This window comes from Symphalangus syndactylus, chromosome 3, assembly GCF_028878055.3.
Source record: "Symphalangus syndactylus isolate Jambi chromosome 3, NHGRI_mSymSyn1-v2.1_pri, whole genome shotgun sequence".
In the NCBI taxonomy this organism is placed as follows: Eukaryota; Metazoa; Chordata; class Mammalia; order Primates; family Hylobatidae; genus Symphalangus; species Symphalangus syndactylus.
This window is the reverse complement of record NC_072425.2, coordinates 50,655,655-50,675,927: the sequence shown is the minus strand read 5'-3', so window position 1 is coordinate 50,675,927 and position 20,273 is coordinate 50,655,655. Positions and strand designations below refer to the sequence as shown.

Here is a 20,273-nt window from a genome sequence, read left to right as displayed (position 1 = left end):
TCTGGGAATGGCGTTGAGGGTGGGTACTTGCTCTGGTTCTCTGTCCTGCCATCACTCCTAACCCAGAGTATGGTAAACTTGGGTGAAAAATGCAAATATGTGTAAATAGTGCGCTCCCATCAAGGGAAAAGGAAATTTACCTTTATCAAGGTGGGGTTTGTTTGTTTGTTTGTCTTTTGAGACAGGGTCTCACTCTGTTGCCTAGTCTGGAGTGCAGTGGCACAATCTCAGCTCACTGCATCCTCCGCCTCCTGGGCTCAGGCAATTCTCCCACCTCAGCCTCCCAAGTAGCTGGGACTACAGGCACGTGCCACCATGCCTGGCTAATTTTTTTTTAATTTTTTGTAGAGATGAGGTTTTGCCAGGTTGGCCAGGCTGGTCTCGACCTCCTGGGCTCAAGCAACCCTCCCACTTCGGCCTCCTAAAGTGCTGGGATTACAGGCATGAGCCACCACGCCCAGCCAGTTGAGGTTTGTATATATGTGCCAAACATATGTTAGACTCATAGATACGCTATCCTATGAAGGTGGGTATCATTATCTCTGTTTTACAAAGGAGGAGATCAAGGTCCAGAGAGGTTGGGTATGAGATGAGGACATATAGCTCGCAGGTGGGGAGCTGGGCTTCTATTCAGGTCACTATGACCCTGTCCAGAGTGGCCATAGGGCCTCTCAGCAGGACATACACAGCTGATGTGCTGTTTTAATATGGGAGACTTTTCCCTTATACCATCAATGATTAGTCTCAAAAAAATTCACTTCACACCCACTGTTGACTTGCTTCATGGCTGGGTGTATATAATTAGACTAAATATCCAGGCACTAGATTTAATTTTGAGGTTTTCATTCATAAGTTTGATATTGACGTGGTTGGCAGTTCTAATATAGTCTTTCAACTAAAATGTGTTAAATTTATTATGTGTATTTTATATAGAGTTTTGTTTGTAAGTCTGGTTTTTTTCTCCACTCCCTCCTTCTCTCAAAATAGAAACTAGTTCAAATTCTTGTTACAGTGTCCTGAATATAAATTTCTTTGTCACCAGGTTAATTTTGATTCTGAAAATGGACCAACAGTTTACAACACCCTGAAGAAAATATTTAAGCACACGCTGGAAGAAAAAAGAAAAATGACAAAAGATGGCCCTAAGCCTGGCCTCTAGCTTTCCCTCATGGTGAATATTTCAGACCTAAAGATCCAGATAGTATCTCTGTTCATATGTGAATAAGTTGAAGATTGTGGGGCTACTTTTTCTTATAGCACTTTATTTCGAATGTCGTTAGTTTGTGCTGAGAATGGTCGTCCCTATTTGAACCAATTATTTATTTTAAAATATCCTTAAGCTACATTTTTGTTTTGCTACATTATGGCAGTTTTGAAAAATTGCCATAAATTTGGTGCCACTTTCTTTTATTTATTTGACTGAGTTAATATTATTGTATTAACATTTCAAGTATATGGTGTTTACATTCTTATTTCTTTTGACGTTTTGGAAATAATCATAACTTGTGTTTCCAAAATAACCATTTTCTTGATGGAACTCTTCCTAGAGTTTTTACCAAATAGCTAACTTTAGTAGTAAAACCTCATTGTGTATCCATTCCCCCACAAATGAACTAAGAAAGTCACCAAGTGTCTTAAGCTGTTTTATATTTGTTACAAAAAAGGCTATTGCTACAATATTTTTAAAGGTTTTTTTTTTAACTTTGAAATTTTTTGTTTTTCCCTGTCTTTTTATAAATGTAACAGACAGTTTCAAAGCATATTATTTTTCAGAGAGATTTAATTTTACTTTAATGGAGTGACTGTGAAGTGGTTGGGATATTTAGCTTGTAGAAAGTAGACTTGCTCTTTGTCAGATTTCCAAACAACCTTGCAGCCTTGGCTGTCAAAAGGAGGCAGGAGCAGTTCTCAACACACCAAGCCTTATTCCCACTCCCTTGGGTTGCTGCTGAGCCAAATAGCATCTTTACAGAGGAAGTGGGATCACAGGCAGGAAGTGTGGAAAGTTGCTAAGAAGCAGGGCTTGCCTCTGTCCTTCTGGGGACTCCACAGGGATATTCGTGCAGGGCAGGGGCTCTGTGCCAGCCCTGCTCTCTCAGGTGCCACAGCCACTCTGCAGAGGTGACTCTTGGAGCTGGAGGAAGTCAAAACTGGGCCACTGTTTGTGCTGATGGTGTATTAGCATGAGCAGCGTGGCCCTGGCCCCACACTCCCAAATCTGCCACTCCATAGACCCACTTGCCTCAAGGCTCTATATTTGGCTGCTTTCTTACAATGAGAATTAAGATTTTTAAACTGAAGTTGACCATACAGGTTGCATTAGCCCTAATTGGCTTCATGTAAGAAGAGTGACTGCCTAAACTAGTTCCTTGTAAGCTGAACCATCAATTATCAATTGAAGCCATACTTTTATTTAAATTAATATGTGTGGATACCAGAGGCCAAGCCAAAGAGGGGATAATAGTTTTTCCCAATAAAGGTGATATTAATCAGACTAATTTCAAACTAAAGAAGTTACTAAAGACGGAATTTCAGGGGAAGCAAGACTCATTTAGAACAAATGAAATTTCTCCAATCCTACATTTCTGAATTAACCTCTAGCACATCCAAAATATTTCAGTCATTATCAGTCTCATTAACTCAAATGCCAAATGCTAAATGCAGTGTTCTTTCACACTGTTTTAATTTTCTTGGGAAATCAAGTCCAATGGATGTTAATGGAGTGGGTTACCCATACCTGAAATGTCTTATTTTCAAGTGCCTGGCCTGGGAAAGAAGGAGAAGAAACAATTGCATTTTATCCAAAGGTACACTATAAAAATAGAGTTTTTACCAAAAAAAGATGTTTGTTCTTATCTCAATCGGCCTCATTTGGGCAAGTGACCCACAGGTCCTTTGGCGAGTTTGCTATTTGCCTGTTGAAATACTTGTTTCAACTTAGAGAACAGTTATGATGTGACCATAGCAATGCACAACTAAAAATCTAAGCCTGAAACCTGAAAAAAAGAGATATGACAAGGGAAATTAATCAGGCTCTATATAAGTATTGTATTTATTTGAATAAAAGTGAAAAGAACAACCCATAATCCTAGTCTTATACTTCTTTACCTTGATGCCCTAGGACATCTGATGATAAAGATGAGGTTTTGCTCTTAGATTATCCTGACAGGCAAATTGAGTTGTCGGCTGAGTCAGTGAGCCAAGCTCTTGTTAGTACAGACTCCTTCCATCAGTTCAGCATGACCAAACACTGGGGAGTTGGGATAGGTGAGTTCTAAGAGGAATAGCTGAGGAAAATCTCCAAGCTGACAAGATTCTTAACTTCCCATATTTGGATGAGGAGTTCTTTGTAGCCCAGAGACAGAAATCTCACATATTGGGAGAAGTGATAAGGTTGAAAAATTCAGTTCAACAGAAATAGGAAGGTTAAGGGCACACACATATTAAGAACTTACCATGGGCCAGCTGTATCCATTACCTCTCTGAATTATCTTGACAGACAGAAGTCTTTTTTATTTTATTTATTTATATTTATTTATTTTTTTGAGACGGGGGTCTCGCTCTGTAGCCCAAGCTGGAATGCAGTGGCATGATCTTGGCTCACTGCAACCTCCACTCCCAGCCTTAAGCCATCCTCCCACCTCAGCTTCCTCAGTAGCTGGGACTACAGGCACACGCCATCACATCCGGCTAATTTTCTGTATTTTTTATTTATTTATTTATTTATTTTAGAGATAGGGTTTCGCCATGTTGCCCAGGCTTGTCTTGAACTCCTGAGCTCAAGTGATCCTCCCACCTCGGCCTCCCAGAGTGCTGGGATTACAGGTGTGAGCCACCGCACCTGGCCTGAGAAGTCTTAATCATAACTGTGTGACGTTAGATGTGGAGTCCAATGGACCCCTTGCTGTGCCCTCCTCTCTGCTCATATTACCTGCCTATAGGACTCTTAACCTGGCAAAGCTGCCCAGTCAAACTGCCTTCTCAGGGACCTTGAGGTCCCTTTAGCACTACATTTTATGATGGCATTAAGAGAACACTGTGCTGTCCATAACTTAGTGAAAATACCACACACCTGTCCTGGAAAAGGCTGAACCAGCTCTATTACTATCATATGATGCTCTCTAGTATATCACACTTAGAGGAAGTACATGATTTCTTGCCACTGTTGCCTTTTCTTACTTCAGAGAGCTTACTAATGCCCTTTGAGACAAATTGCTGCTGGTGGTAGAGCTCGCTTCATTTATTTATGTAACTCAGAAAATCTGTGCTGAGTTACTTAGTCATATCTTCACCCAGCTTCCCAGTCTTAGAAAAAGTATTTGCTTCATCATTCTGGATTCCATGAAAACCACCATATATCATAATTCAATAGAGATAAAGTTTCTCTATTTTCTCTTAAATGGAGAATGCTTGCTGATATGATTGGGTGCTATTTCAGGCTAGTTTCCACATGTCTGAAAAAATATCCAGGGACAGTATAATGTAGATAGAATGCAAGCCCCAACTTCCTGACATCTGACAGCCCCCATGTAATTTGGGGAGTCAATTTAAAAATGACAGCTTACTCATAGGATCTTTATTATTGTTCCAAATTAACAAGCATTAATATATTTTCAGTGCAGGTAAATCAAGAACAACGTACTCTTTGATGCTTTTTATGAACGGCACAAGATTAGCATGTTACCTAAGAGAGCTTTTCTCAATGCTAGATGGCTGCAAATTGTTTATAAAGTAGCCGGAGAAAAATTCAACAAAATCCTGTTTCTCAGTGGTGCATTTTTTTTTAGTTATGCTTTTAGGCATGAGCTAATCTCTGATTACCTCAACACTGACAATAAAACTGATTTATAAGTAATCACAATGGAACCATTCAGTATTGGAGCTTGACAAGCCTTTGTTCAAAGCCCTCCAGTCACTAAAAATAATGTCCCAATAAGACTTAAATGTCATAAAACCTTTTGCAATGAAAATAAAAGTTTCATACATCCACTGAAACTTATATAGTAAGAGAAGCCTGCTAAGCCCCTGCCTCTCGGCTTTCTTGATTAAAATGAAAAGATATTTTACTCTTGAGATTGCCTATTTTAGAGAAAAATTACATTTTGAGGATGGGCTCTGCTTACTTGATTTTTAGAAAGTGGTCTGACAGCCTCTGGTTTTGATTTAATGAGTTGCTTTATCATTTTTTTTTTCTCCTCTTAAAAATGAAAACAGACCGGGCACGGTGGCTATAATCTCAGCACTTTGGGAGGCCGAGCCAGGCAGATCACAAGGTCAGGAGTTTGAGACCAGCCTGGCCAATATGGTGAAACCCTGTCTGTATTAAAAATACAAAAATTAGCGAGACGTAGTGGTGGGCGCCTGTATTCCCAGCTACTTGGAAGGCTGAGATAGGAAAATCACTTGAACCTGGGAGGCAGAGGTTGCAGTGAGCCAAGAGCACACCACTGCACTCTAGCCTGGGCAGCAAAGCGAGACTCCATCTCCAAAAAAAAAAAAAAGAAAGAAAAGAAAAACAAACTACTCAGGCTTTTGATTTAGGCTGCACCATAGGGAGTGGCCATTTTTTTTTGGTAAAAAATGATCAAGTACTGGCCATTTTATGTGGTTCAACCTAATAATCAAACTCAGTATTTCCAGGACAAGTAGGTGACATTTCCTGAATTAATTTTGGTAAGTTTAGATTAGGTGATCAATTATTTTCTAAGACTATCCCGTATGCTCACAGTAGAGTTCCAATACAACTGTAAGTAACAAATATGAAACATTCCTTCAGCAACATGTCTGTGCCTATTCTGCTTGGCCCTCTGCTAATTCTGGGGACACACAGGAATTATTTATTCAGTCATTCATCCCTCTAGAAGTCACGTTGCCTAATCCCTCAAAATTCATGTGTTGGAAACTTAATTCCCAATGCAATAGAGTAGGAAGGTTCAGCCTTTTAGGAGGTGTTTAGGTCATGAGAGCTCCACCCTCATGAGTGAACTAATATTATTAATAAAAGACCTGATGGAGGGAATTCTTTTTTTGCCCTTCCACTTTCTGTCATGTGAGGACACAGCATACTCCCCTCCAGATGACGCAGCATGTAAGTAACCATCTTGGAAGCAGAGAGCAGCCCTCACCAGATGGCAGTGCCTTGATCTTGGCCTATCCAGCCTCCAGAACTGTGAGAATAGATGTCTGTTGTTTAAGTTGCCCAGCCTGTGCTATTCTGTTATAGCAGCACAAAATAGACTAAGACAGTGATTGGTACCAGGGGAGTGGGGTGTTGCTAAAACAAATACCTAAAAATGTAGAAGCGGCTTTGGAACTGGGTAATGGGTTGAGGCTAGAAGAGTTGTGAAATGAAAGCAGGAAAAAGCTTGTATTGCCACAAGTGGAGCATTAAGGGTGATTCTGGTGAGGGCTCAGAAGGAGAGCTGTAGGGAAATTCTCATTCATTCTTCTGAGAAACTGCGTAAGTGGCTTTGAACAGAATGCTGATAAAAACATGGACAGTAAAGACCATTCTGATTAGGTCATAGACAGAAATGAGGACTGTCATTGGAAACTGGGGAAAAGGCCATCTTTGCTACAAAGTGACAAAGAACATGGCTGAATTATGTCCATGTCCATGTTCTAGGACTTTGTAGGGGCAGGACTTAGCAATGAACCAGAATATTTGGCAGAAGAAATTTCTAAGCAGGAAAGTGTGCAGGATGCTGTGTGGTTTCTCTTAACTGCTTATGTTAACATGTTAAAATGGGAGAAGAGAAATGATTTAAAGACAGAATTTATAATTCAAAGGGAAGCAGAACATAAAGATTTGGACAATTCTTGGTCCAGCCATGTGAAGAATGAAAAAGATTTGGACAATTTTCAGTCCAGCCATGTAAAGAATAAAAAAGTATGTAGGCCAGTTGTGATGGCTCATGCCTGTAATCCCAGCATTTTGGGAGGCTAAGGCAGGTGGATCACTTGAGGTCAGGAGTTCGAGACCAGACTGGCCAACATGGTGAAACACCGTCTCTACTAAAAATACAAAAGTTAGCCAGGCGTGGTGGCAGGTGCCTGTAATCCCAGCTACTTGGTAGCCTGAGGTAGGAGAATCATTTGAACCTGGGAGGCAGAGGTTGCAGTAAGCTGGGTTGGCGCCACTGCACTCCAGCCTGAGTGACAGTGAGACTCCATCTCAAAAAAAAAAAAAAAAAAAAGGATGTTTAGGGCCAGGCACGGCGGCTCACACTGTAATTCCAGCACTTTGGGAGGCCGAGGTGAGTAGATCACTTGAGGTCAGGAGTTCGAGACCAACCTGGCCAACATGGTGAAACCCCATCTCTACTAAAACTACAAAAAAAAAAAAAAGATTAGCCAGACATTGTGGCAAGCACCTGTAATCCCAGCTACTCGGGAGGCTGAGGCAGGAGAATCACTTGAACCCAGAAGGCAGAAGTTGCAGTGAACAGAGATCGCGTCACTGCACTCCAGCCTGGACAACAGAACAGACTTCATCTCAAAAAAGAAAAAAAAAGTGTGTTTAGAAGATAGCACACGGTGTGGCCAGGCCACCATTTGATAAGATTAGTATGGATACAAGAAAGCCATGTGCTATTTATCAAGACAATGGGAGAATGACCCCAAAGGTATTACAGACATCTTGGTACAAGGGGAGGGGGCAACCATGCCCATCAAAAGCCCAGAGTGCTAGGGTCTGGGGGACAGATGAATTTTGAGGAGGGGCCCAGGGTGCCCATGGGACCTGTGTGCTCACTGCTGAGGGCCACCTTGGGTCTCTGCACCCTGCACTCTGGCACAGTGCTCCTTGGCTACCCCAGCTCTGGTTCAAGCAGGCCCAGGTCCAGGTAGGGCCATTACTCTGGAGGGTGCAAGAGTGAGCCTTGGCACATCCATGCAGTGCTTAATTCTACAGGTGTGCAGAATACAAGAGCTGTGGAGGCATGGCTTCCTTCACCTAGATTTCAACGAATGCCTCAGTGGGCCCAGGCAGAGAACTGCTGCAAGGACAAAGTCTCTGCAGAGAGCCCCCACTAGGGTAGTGCCTAGTGGAGTCATACGACTGGGGCTGCTCCAGAAACCCCAGAAGTGTGTAAGCACCAGCATACAGTGGCAGTCTGGGAAAGCTGTGGGCAGACTATTTCAGTGCATGGGAGCTGAAGCATGGGCTGTACCCAGCAAAGCCATGTGGGTGGGCCTGCCTGAGGCCATGGGGACCTAACCTCCACCCCAGTGTACCTGGAAGGTGGGACATGGAGTCAAAGATTATTCTCATGCTTCAAGATTTAATGTTGGGCTGGGCACAGTGGCTTGTGCCTGTAATCCCAATCCACTGGGAAGCCCAGGAGGGAGGACTGCTTGAGGCAGGAGTTTGAAATCAGCCTGGGCAACATAGTGAGACCCCATCTCTACAAAAATGAAAAAAAAAAATAGCTCGGCAAAATGGCACAGACATGTAGTCCTAGCTACGGGAGAGGCTAAGGCAGGAAGATTGCTTGAGCCCAGAAGTTCATGGTTGCAGCAAGCTATGATCATACACATTGCTCTCTAGTCTGGGTGACAGAGCAAGACACCGTCTCAAAAAAATTGAAATTAAAAAAAAAAGATTTAATGTTTGTCCTGTTACGTTTTGGACTTACATGGGACCTCTTACTCCTTCCTTCTTTTCTATTGCTGCCTTTTGGAATGGGAATGTCTATCCTATGGCTGTTCCACCATTGTATTTTGGAAGTATATAACTTTTTTGATTTCACAGGCTCACAGCTGGAGAGCAATTTGCCTCAGGATGACTCTTACTTTGAGTCTCATCCATATCTGATTAGATGGGACCCTGTACTTTAGCTTTGAATTGTTACTGGAACAAATTAAGACTTTAGGGGCAATGGGATGGAATGAATGTATTTTACATATAAGAAAGACATAAATTTGGGGGGTCAGTGGAATGTTACAATCTGAATATGTACCTCAAAATTTGTAGTGTTAGAGAGGTGTGGCCTTTCGGGAGGTGTGTAGTTCCTGGGGTCTGTAGACTCATACAGTGATTAATGCTATTATAAAAGGGTTTGACAGAAAGTGTGGTCATTTTTTATCCTTCCATCTTCTGTCATGTAAGGACACAGCATTCCTCCCCTCTGGAGGATGCCGCATTCAAGGCACCATTGTGGAAGCAGCTAGCAAACTTCATTAAATGCTGGCATCTTGGATCTTGGCCTTCACACCCTCCAGAACTGTGAGGAATGAATTTCTGTTGTTTATAAACTACCCAGTCTCAGATATTCTGTTATAGCAGCACAGGCGGACTAAGACACAAGTATAGTGCACATCCATACCTACAGCAGCGCTTGTCCATGACATTTTCTGTACCTCTGTTGTCACCCTAATTAGTTTGGCATTGCCTACCATCTAGATACCTCCTTCAGTCCACACTTTCATTCCTTATATACAACGCTGGATGATTAATACTCAACATGTCCTTCAAAACTCAGCTCTTTTTCCTTGGAACAGAATATAAGCTAATTAACTTCTTGTTAAATGTAATTAAATTTTATCTACCTGACTACCACACGGCCCAAAGAGATGGGAAGGTGTTATGAACTGAATGTGTCCCCCATAAAATTCATGTGTTGAAGTCCTAACCCCAGTAACTCAGAATGTGATTGTCTTTGGATGTAGGGTCTTTAAAGAGGTAATTAAAGTGAAATGAAGTCATTGAGGTGGTCCCAATTTTAACCTGACTGATGTTCTTATAAGACGAGGAGATTGAGGCCAGACCCAGTGGCTCATGCCTGTAATCCCACTAAGTTGGGAAGCCAAAGCATGCAGATAACTGGAGGCCAGGAGTTTGAGACCAGCCTGGGCAACATGGCAAAACTCTGTCTCTACAAAGAAAAAAAAAATTGTCGAATATGGTGGCTTACACCTGTTGTCCTAGCTATTTGGGAGGCTAAAGTGGGAAGATCACTTGAGCCCGGGAGGTGGAGGTTGCAGTAAGCAGAGATTGCGCCACTGCACTCCAGCCTGGGTGACAGAGGGAGACCCTATCTTAAAAAATAAAAAATAAAAAAAAGTGAAAACAAAGAGGAGAGGAGATTGAGACACAAACATGGACAAAGGTAAGGCTATATGGAGACACAGAGAGAAAATTGTCATCTACAAGCCAAGGAGTGAGGCCTCAGAAGGAACCAACCCTGGTGACACATTGATCTCAGACTTCTGGCCTCCAGAGCCATGAGACATAAATTTCTGTTGTTTAAGCCACCTAGTCTGTGGTACTTTGTTATGGAGCCCATAGTAAACTAATACAGAAGACAGAATTCCCTGATGTTCCTTAATTCTTCCACTATAACTTGTGTGTACTTCTTTATAATTCTATCTTAAACAACATATTTCTTGATTTTGCCTGTTTATAAACCTTACATAAATTGAATAATGCTGTGTGTATTGTCCTGTGACTTGCCTTTTCTGTTCAACGTGCTATTCACATTTATCCACATTGATGTGTAAGCTGTAGCTTATTTGTATTCACTGCTGGATGGCATTCCATTGTGTGGATATTCCACAAATTACCTCTTTTACTTGTGATGGACATTTGGGTTGTTCATATTTTCACATGTCTCTGGGTATACATGTGCAAGAGTTTCTGTAGGCTATGTAGCTAGGAGTAAAATTTGTGAACTTTAGGGTATATACAATTTCAATTTCCTAGGTAATGATAAACTATTTCTCAAAATGATTGTACCAGTTCATATTCTCAACAGCAGTAAATGAGAGTTCCCACTGCTCTGCATCCTTGTCAACACTTAGTATTGACTGACTTTTTGATTTTTGCCAGATTCAGTTGGTATGAGATAGTACCTCAAATGTGTTACCTTGTTACATGTTTTGAGCCATTTATGTTTCTTTTCTCTAGTGCTTGTTCATGTATTTTTTAATTTTTTTACTGTAGTAAAATATATATAATGAAATTTATCATTTTATTCATGTTTAAGTATATAGTCTTGTTATTGAATACATTCATAAATGTTGTACAGCCATTACCACTATCCATCTATTTAAGTCATCATTTTGTAAAACTGAAATGTTATACCTATTAAACAAGAACACCCCCATCTTCCAACATGCCAGCCCCTGGTGACACCATTCTTTTTGTGTCTCTCATTTTAACTACTCTAAATACTTTATATAAGTGGAATAATACAGTATTTGTCTTTTGTGACTGGTTTATTTCACTTAGCAAAATGTCTTCAGGATCCATCCCCGTTGTAGTATAATGCAGTTTCCTTCCCCTTTAAAGTGGAATAACATTCCAGTGTATGTATATACCACATTTTGCTTATCCATTCATCTGTCAATAGATACTTGGGTTGCTTATGTTTGAGCTATTGTGAATTATGCTGCTGTGAACATAGGTATACAAATATCTCTTCAAGACTCTACTTTTAATTCCTTTGGGTACACAGCCATAAGTGGAATTGCTGGATCATGTGGTAATCATGTGTTTAAATTTTTGAGGAACCACTACACTGTTTTCCGCAGTGGTTGTACCATTGTATATTCCCACTAACAGCGCACTAGGGTTTCAGTTTCTCCACATCCTTGCCAACACTTGTTATTTTCTGGGTATTTTTGATAGTAGCCTTCCTCATGCATATGAAGTGGTTTCTCATTGTAGTTTTGATTTGCATTCCCCTAATGACTAGTGATATTGAGCATCTTTTCATATGCCTATTGCCTTTTCATGTATCTTCTTTGGAGAAATGTCTATTCAAGTCCTTTGCTCATTTTTCAGTTGGTTTGTATTTTGTTGTTGAGTTTTAGTTCTCTATATATTCTGGATATTAAATCCTTATTAAAGATATGATTTGCAAATATTTTCTCCCATCCTATGGGTTGCTTTTTTACTCTGTTGACTGTGTCTTTTGATGCACAAAATTTTTTAATTTTGATGAAGTAGAATTTTCTATTTCTCTTTTGTTGCCATTTCCAAGAAATCACTGCCAAATCCAATGTTGTGAAATTTTTGCCATTTTTTTCCCTAATAGTTTTATTGCTTTAGGTTTTACATTTAGGTCTTTCATCCATTTTGAGTTCATTTTTTTACATGACATTAGGTAAGGGTCCAACCACATTATTCTGCATGTGGATATCCAGTTTTCCAAGCACTACTTGTTGTTGAAAAGGACTGTTAGGTCTTGGCACCCTTATCAAAAGCTATTTGAAACTAGATGTGGTGGTATGGGCATGTAATCCCAGCTACTAGGGAAGCCGAGGCAGGAAGATTGCTGGAGCCCAGGAGTTCAAAACCAGCCTGGACAACATAAGGAGACCCTCTCTCAAAAAAAATAAAAAAGAAAGAAAGAAAAAAGAAAAGGTGACCAGGCACAGTGGCTCATGCCCCTGTAATCCCAGCACTTTGGGAGGCTGAGGCAGGTGGATCAGTTGAGGCCAGGAGTTCAAGACCAGCCTGGCCAACATAACCAAACCCCAAACCCCATCTCTACTAAAAATACAAAAATTAGCTGGGCATGGTGGCATGCACCTGTATTTCCAGCTACTTGGGAGACTGAGGCACAAGAATCACTTGAACCTGGGAGGCAGAGGTTGCAGTGAGCCAAGATCGGGCCACTGCACTCCAGCCTGGGCAACAGAGCGAGACTTCATCTCAATTAAAAAAAAAAGGTAATTTGACCATATTTGCAAGAGCTATTTCTGGGCTTTCTATTTTATTTCATTGGTTTATATGTCTGTCTTTTTGCCAGTGCCATACTGTTTGGATTAATATAGCTTTGTAGTAAGTTTTGAAATCAGGAAGTGTGAGTTATCCAGCTTTGTTCTTTTTCAATGTTGTTTTGGCTATTAAAGGTCCTTTGAGATTCCATATGAATTTTAGAATGAGCTTTTTTATTTCTACAAACATTGGGTTTTTCAGATAGATTTCACTGACTCTGTAGATCACATTGGGTAGTTTTGACATTTTAACAATAATCTTCAGTCCGGGTGCTGTGGCTCACACCTGTAATCCCAGCACTTTGAGAGGCCAAGGCAGGTGGATCACCTGAGGTCAGGAGTTTGAGACCAGCCTGACCAACATGGCAAAGCCCCATCTCTCCTAAAAATAGAAAATTAGGCTGGCGTGGTGGCTCACGCCTGTAATCCCAGCACTTTGGGAGGCCGAGACAGGCCTCTTTAAGATCTGACTTAATAGAAGACAGATAGATTCTCATAGCTGCTTCTGATATAATAATCTATGTTATAGTATTACAAATCATATAATCTCTGGAAATTTCCACTGTACATTCATGAGTGAAAAATGCACATGACATCTTAGTATTAGAATGAAAACAATTTTAATTTTTCAGACACCTTGAAAGGGTCTTGGGTCCCTCAAGTATTCCTGACAGTGTATGAGCTCTATAAATGCTCAAAACCAATAAGCCAAAGCTCCTTTCCAGGAAAGCCTCCAACTAAGGAGATGCTGCTGGAAATAGAACTCAATTTGAAGAAGAGAGAGAAATTTGGGGCAAAGGAATTAGAAAGACTATTTAAAAGTAGGAAGAGAAACAGCAAGTTGGAGTTCATCTTTTTCATTATTTCAAAAACCACAGAGAAAGAAGCCCTTAAGCCATGGAGTTAGGAAAGGAGTTCTGTCCCAATTCAAGTAGTATGAGCAATAGTAGAGGACCACAGTTTAATACCATATAAAATTATTAAAAGAATAAAAAATTGATGAATTAATGTGCAGAATGACATCCCTATACATAGTGAAAGTGTGCCAGAAATATGTGCTCACAAAATAAAGACTATTACCATTACCCAACCCTTCAAAATAAGCTCTAAAAATTAAGAAAATTGGGTTGGCTTTAGCTCAAGCAGTTACTTCCTCATGCCAGACTTTTCATTCATCTAAAAATTAAGAGATTATAGATAGAACAGCAAAATTTAGAATTTGAAAACTCAGATGAGATGATTTGATAAAAGGAAGATCTGAAAAAAAAGATGATGAATTAAAGAATTAGAAATGAAAAGACAAACTTTCAGAAGAGGAAGATTAAACTAAATGGGCAAATAAGTCTTCAAGAGAAATAAGTTTACAAGAAAACCAAGAAGAGAGAAGAAAAAAAAACATTTTTTTAATAAGGAAAGATTTAAAAGATTTGAGAAAAAGTGATAGATATAGAAGACATGCAAACAAGATTCAACATAAGTATAATAGGAGTATCTAAACAAGAAAGAGTAATGAAAAAAAAGTGTTGAAAAGCTATAATGCAACAAAGTGTTGTTCAATAAAAGAAGACTTAAAACTATATACTGAAAAGTTACTCCATTTACATGGGAAAATCAACCCAGCTGGCCAACAATGAGAAATGTTCTAGTAAAATTGTTGGATTTTAAAGGGAAGAAGAAGAAAAAAAAAACCTTTGGACAATCAGAGAGAAAAAGACCAAGTCATTTATAAGGGAAATGATACCAGACTGACATCAGACTTTTCAAAAGCAACACTACACCAGAGGACAATGATTTCAGATACTCAAGTGTTAATATAGTTTGAATGTTCTCCCTGCCCAAATCTCATGTTGAAATGTAATCCCTAGTGTTAGAGGTGAAGCCTGATGGGAGGTGATTGGATCATGGTGGGCAGAGTTCTCACGAATGGTTTAGCACCATCCCCCCTTGGTACCATATAGTGACTAAGTGCTCATGAGATCTGGTTGTTTATAAGTATATAGCACTGTCTCCCTCTCTCTCTTCCTCCTTCTCTGGCCATGTGAAGATACCTGCTCTAGCTTTGCCTTCCACCATGAATAAAAGCTCCCTGAGGCCTCTCCAGAAGCAGATGCTGCCATGCTTTCTATATAGCCTGTGGAACTGTAAACCAATTAAACCTCTTTTCTCATAAATTACCCAGTCTCATGTATTGCGTTATAGCAATGCAAGAACAGGCTGATACAGAAAATTGGTATTAAAAAGTGTGGCATTGCTATAAAGGTACCTGAAAACATGAATGCAGCTTAGGAATTGTGTAACAGGCAGAGGTTGGAAAAATGTGGAGGGCCCAGAAGAAGACAGGAAGATGAGGGAAAATTTGTAACATCCTAGAGACTTGTGAAATTGTTGCAACCACAATGCTGATAGTGATATGGAAAATGAAGTCCAGGCAGAGGAGGTCTCATACAGGAATAAGGAAGTTATTGGGAACTGGAGTGAAGGTCACTTTTGCTATGCTTTAGCAAAGAACTTGGCTGTACTGTGCTCCTGCTCTAGGGGTCTGTGGAACTTTAAACTTGAGAGTGATGATTTAGGTTATCTGGTGGAAGAATTTTCTTTTTTTTTTTTTTTGGAGACAGAGTCTCACTCTGTCACCCAGGCTAGAGTGGATCTCAGCTCACTGCAGCCTCTGCCTCCCAGGTTCAAGCGATTCTCATGCCTCAGCCTCCCGAGTAGCTGTGATTACAGGCATGCACCACCATACCCAGCTAATTTTTGTATTTTTAGTAGAGACGGGGTTTCACCATGTTGGCCAGGCTGGTCTCGAATTGACCTCAAGTGATCCACCTGCCTTGGCCTCCCAAAGTGCTGGGATTACAGGCATGAGCCACAACACCCAGCCTTGGAAGAAATTTCTAAGCAGCAAAGCATTCAAGATGTTACCTGGATGCTTCTAAGAACCTACGTTTATATGTGTGAGCACAGAAATGACCTGAAACTGAAACTCATATTTAAAAGAGAAGCAAAGCAAAAAATTTTGGAAAATTTGCAGCCTGGCCGTGTGGTAGAAAAGAAAAGCTCATTTTCAGGGGAGGAATTCAAGCAGGCTACAGAAATTTGCATAAGTAAAAAGAAGCCAAATACTAATAACAGAGACAATGGGGAAGAGCCCTTAAAGGCACTTCAGAGAACTTTGAGGCAGCCCCACCCATCACAGGCTGGGAGGCCTGGGAGGACTGAATGGTTTTGTGGGCCAGGCCCAGGGTCCCACTGTCCTGCACAGCCTCAGGACACTGCTCCCTGCATCCCAGCCACTCCAACTCCAACCATGGCTCAAAGGAGCCCAGGTACAGCTCTGGCTGCTGCTTCAGAGGATGCAAACCATAAGCCTTGGTGGCTTCTACTTGGTGTTAAGCATGTGGGTTCACAGAGTGCAAGAGTTGAGTCTTGGGAGTCTCCACCTAGATTTCAGAGGATGTATGGACAAGCCTGGATGGTCAGGCAGAAGCCTGCTGCAGGGGCATAGGACTCATGGAGAACCTCTACTAGGGAAGTGCAGAGGAGAAATGTGGAGTTGGGGCCCCCACACAGAGTCCTTACTGGGGCACTGCCTAGTGGAGCTGTGAGAAGAGGGCCACCATCCTCCAAACCCAGAATGGTAGAGCCACTGACAGCTTGCACCACATGCCTGGAAAAGGTGCAAGCACTCAACACCAGCCTGTGAGAGCAGCCATGGGTGCTGACTCCTGCAAAGCCACAGAGGCAGAGCTTCCCAAGGCATTGGGAGCCTACCCTTATACCAGTGTGCCCTGGAGTTGAGACACAGAGTCAAAAGAGATTATTTTGGAGCTTTAAGATTAATGATTGCCCTTCTGGGTTTCAGACTTGCACATGGCCTGGAGACCCCTTCTTTTGGCCAATTTCTCGTTTTGGAACATGAGTATTTACCCAATGCCTGTACCCCCATTGTATCTTGGAAGTAACTCACTTGGTCTTTATTTTACAGGCTCATAGGTAGAAGGGACTAGCCTTGTCTCAGATAAGATTTTGGACTTCGACTTTTGAGTTAATGCTGGAATAAGTTTAGACTCTGGGGGACTGTTGGGAAGGCATGATTGTATTTTCCAATGTGAGTAGGACATGAGATTTGGAGGGGCCAGGGGTGAAATGATATAGTTTGGATGTTGTCCTCACCCAAATCTCATCTTGAATTGTAATCTCCAATGTTGGAAGTGGGGCCTAGCAGGAGGTGATTGGATCATGAGGGGCAGAGTTCTCATGAATGGTTTAGCACCATCCCAGCCTCGGTACTCTATAGTGAGTGAGTTCTCACAAGATCTGGTTGTTTAAAAGTGTATAGTACCTCCCCCTTCTCTCTCTTCCTCCTGCTCCAGCTTTGTCTTCTGCCATAAGTAAAAGCTCCCCAAGGCCTCCTCAGAAGCAAATGCTGTCATGCTTTCTGTACAACCTTTCTGTACAACCTTTCTGTACAACCTTTCTGTACAACCTGTGGAACTGGGATCCACTTAAACCTCTTTTGTTATAAATTACCCAGTCTCAGGTATTTATTTATTTATAGCAATGTGAGAACAGACTGATACAAGTATCTTGTTAGGATGTAAATATTATCCAAAGTAATCTATAGAATAAATGCAATTTCTGTAAAAATTCCAATAGTCTTTCTTTTTTTTTGGTGGCGTCTTGCTCTATCTCCCAGGCTGGAGTGCAGTGGCATGATCTCAGCTCACTGCAAACTCCACCTCCCAGGTTCACGCCATTCTCCTGCTTCAGCCTCCCAAGTAGCTGGGACTACAGGCGCCCGCCACTATGCCTGGCTAATTTTTTTTGGTATTTTTAATAGAGACGGAGTTTCACCATGTTAGCCAGGATGGTCTCGATCTCCTGACCTCGTGATCCACCCACCTTGGCCCCAATAGTCTTTCTTTACAAAAATGGAAAAGAGATTTTTTATTCAGCCAATGCAACCTTTTTATATGTGAAGACCACAAACTTACGTGAACATGGATGATATAGTTTGGCTCTGTGTCCCCACCCAAATCTCATGTCAAATTGTAATCCCCATGTGTTGCAAGAGGGGCCTGATGGGAGGTGACTGAATCATGGGGGCGGATGTTCCACTTGCTGTGTTCATTATAGTGAGTTCTCACAAGATTTGGTTGTTTGAAACTACGTAGCACCTCCCCATTGGCTCTCTCTCTCTCCTGCTCTGACATGTTAAGACATGCTCTCTTCCCCTTTACCTTTGGCCATGACTATAAGTTTCCCAAGGCCTCCTAGCCATGCTTCCTGTACAGCCTGCAGAACTGTGAGTCAATTAAACCTCTTTTTTTCATAAATTAGTTCTTTATAGCAGTGTGAGAATGGACTCATGCAGTAGAATAACTTATTTGAATATTGTTCAAATGAGTCCTTCCTGAGGAGTCTTCTAGACTAGGGATCAGAAAACTATGGCCTGCAGGCCAATCTAGCTCACTACTTGTTTTTGTATGGTGCATGAGCCATACAAAAGGTGTAACGTAAATATCCATGGGTCCATATAGATATAAATAAATGTTTCAACATGAAATAAGTGGGGGAGATTAGATAAATTGCCTGTACAGAATAATTCCAGATTAATTTATGTAGCTAATTCCCTCTCCGCCCTACCCAAATGGGGGATGCACTTAGTAACTTGCTTCGAAAAAGTAACCACTTTGAAGTGAGGTTGTGGGGACAGACAAAAAGTTTACAGTGAAAAAATCCTGAAAACCCTACCTCAGCCATGTGATCAAGGTTAACTTCCTCAATAATGTCATGTGGATAGCATGTATCCATGATATATTGTGATGAGAATGCCACCTTACTTCTGCAGCCTCCCTCTCCAAACTTGTAATCCCAGACTAACTGTGAGAAAAACATCAGGCAACCCCAAATTGAAGGACATTCTGCAAAATGTCTGGGAAGTGCTTCTCAAAACTACCAAGGTGATCAAGGACAAGGGAAGTCTGAGAAACTGTCATAGACCAGAGAAGGCTAAGGAGACAGAATGAATAAATGTAATGAGGCATCTTAGATTGGATCCTGGAACAGAAAAAAGACATTGAGGAAAAATTGATGAAATCTAAATAAAGCATCATGTGTAGTTAATAACAATGTGCCAATGTTGGTTTCTTAGTTGTGATACAGGTACCATGGTGATATAGAATGTTAACAATAGGGAAACTGGGTCAGGAGTATACAGTGATTCTCTGTACAATCTTTGCAACTTTTCTTAACCTGCAAATATTATTTTTAAAAGTTTATTTTTAAGAAAGTTTTAAGGTATAAGACTGAATGTTTGTGTCTCCACAAAATGTATACGTGTTGAAGCCCCAAACTCCATGTGACTATATTTGGAGATGGGGCCTGTGAAGAAGTGATTATGGTTAAATGAGCTCATAAAGTGAGAGTGGGCTCATAATCTGATAGGGCTGGCACCTTTATAAGACGAGAAAGATACCAGAGGTCTTTCTCCACCATGTGAGGACACAAGAAGGTGGACATCTACAAGACAAGAAGACAGCCCTCCCCAGGAATTAACCCTGCCGGATCTTGCTCTGGGACTTTAATCCTCTAGAACTGTGAGAATAAAATTTCTGTTGTTTAAGCCACTCAGTCTGTGGTATTTTGCTGGGGTAGCCTGAGCTGACAAATATGAGGTGTATGACTGTACTGTGGTGGAGGTGTGCACAGGATGCTACTAGAACACCACAAAAGAGATACAATGCTGGGCGCGGTGGCTCAAGCCTGTAATCCCAGCACTTTGGGAGGCCGAGGCGAGTGGATCACAAGGTCAGCAGTTCCAGATCAGCCTGATCAACATGATGAAACCCTGTTTCTACTAAAAATACAAAAAAATTAGCTGGGCATAGTGGTGGGTGCCTGTAATCCCAGCGACTTGGGAGGCTGAGGCAGGAGAATTGCTTGAAACCAGAAGGTGGAGGTTGCAGTGAGCCAAGATTGCACCACTGCACTCTAGCCTGGGCAATAAGAGCAAAAAACTCTGTTTCAAAAAAAAAAAAAAAAAGAGAGAGAGATACAATAATACATTATAAACTTCTGATGGTACTATGCATGACATCCTCTGAAATATTCACCCCAAACTGGAAATTGAATCACATCTAACTATAAGTTTAACAGGGGACAGAGAATCACTTTGAAGACAACATGGAGATGCAACCAGAATAACCATTCTCTAAGAAGCTTTACAGGACAAACGACCTGCATTCTTCAATAAATAAATTACAAAGGAGAGACTAGGAAGGAATCAATAATTGAAAAGGAGCTATCTGCCAAATACAATCTGTAGACCTGGTTAGGATCCTGATATGAATAAACTATTGTAAAACAGCAATGACAACAGCTAGATATTTTATTATATTACAGAATGATAATCATTTGCTCTTGTTTGTTTGTTTTTGAGATGAAGTCTCACTCTGTGCTGGAGTGCAGTGGCGCCATCTTGGTCCTTACTGGCACACTGCTTGGCTCACTGCAACCTCTGCTTCCCAAGTTCAAGCAATTCTCCTGCC

General features: G+C 41.1%; 1 protein-coding gene across 15 annotated transcripts in view; it reads left to right on the top strand.

The window, feature by feature from the left end:
* PTPDC1 (protein tyrosine phosphatase domain containing 1) overlaps positions 1-12,880 on the top strand; it is a 61,558-nt gene extending 48,678 nt beyond the window's left edge. For all 15 annotated transcript variants that reach the window (XM_055271877.2, XM_063636209.1, XM_055271869.2 and 12 more), the window contains one exon: positions 1,043-12,880. In XM_055271877.2, the coding sequence (XP_055127852.1) occupies positions 1,043-1,159 (117 nt within the window). In that variant the 3' untranslated portion in view covers positions 1,160-12,880. The remainder of the gene's footprint in view (positions 1-1,042) is intronic.
* Positions 12,881-20,273: the final 7,393 nt, after the last annotated feature.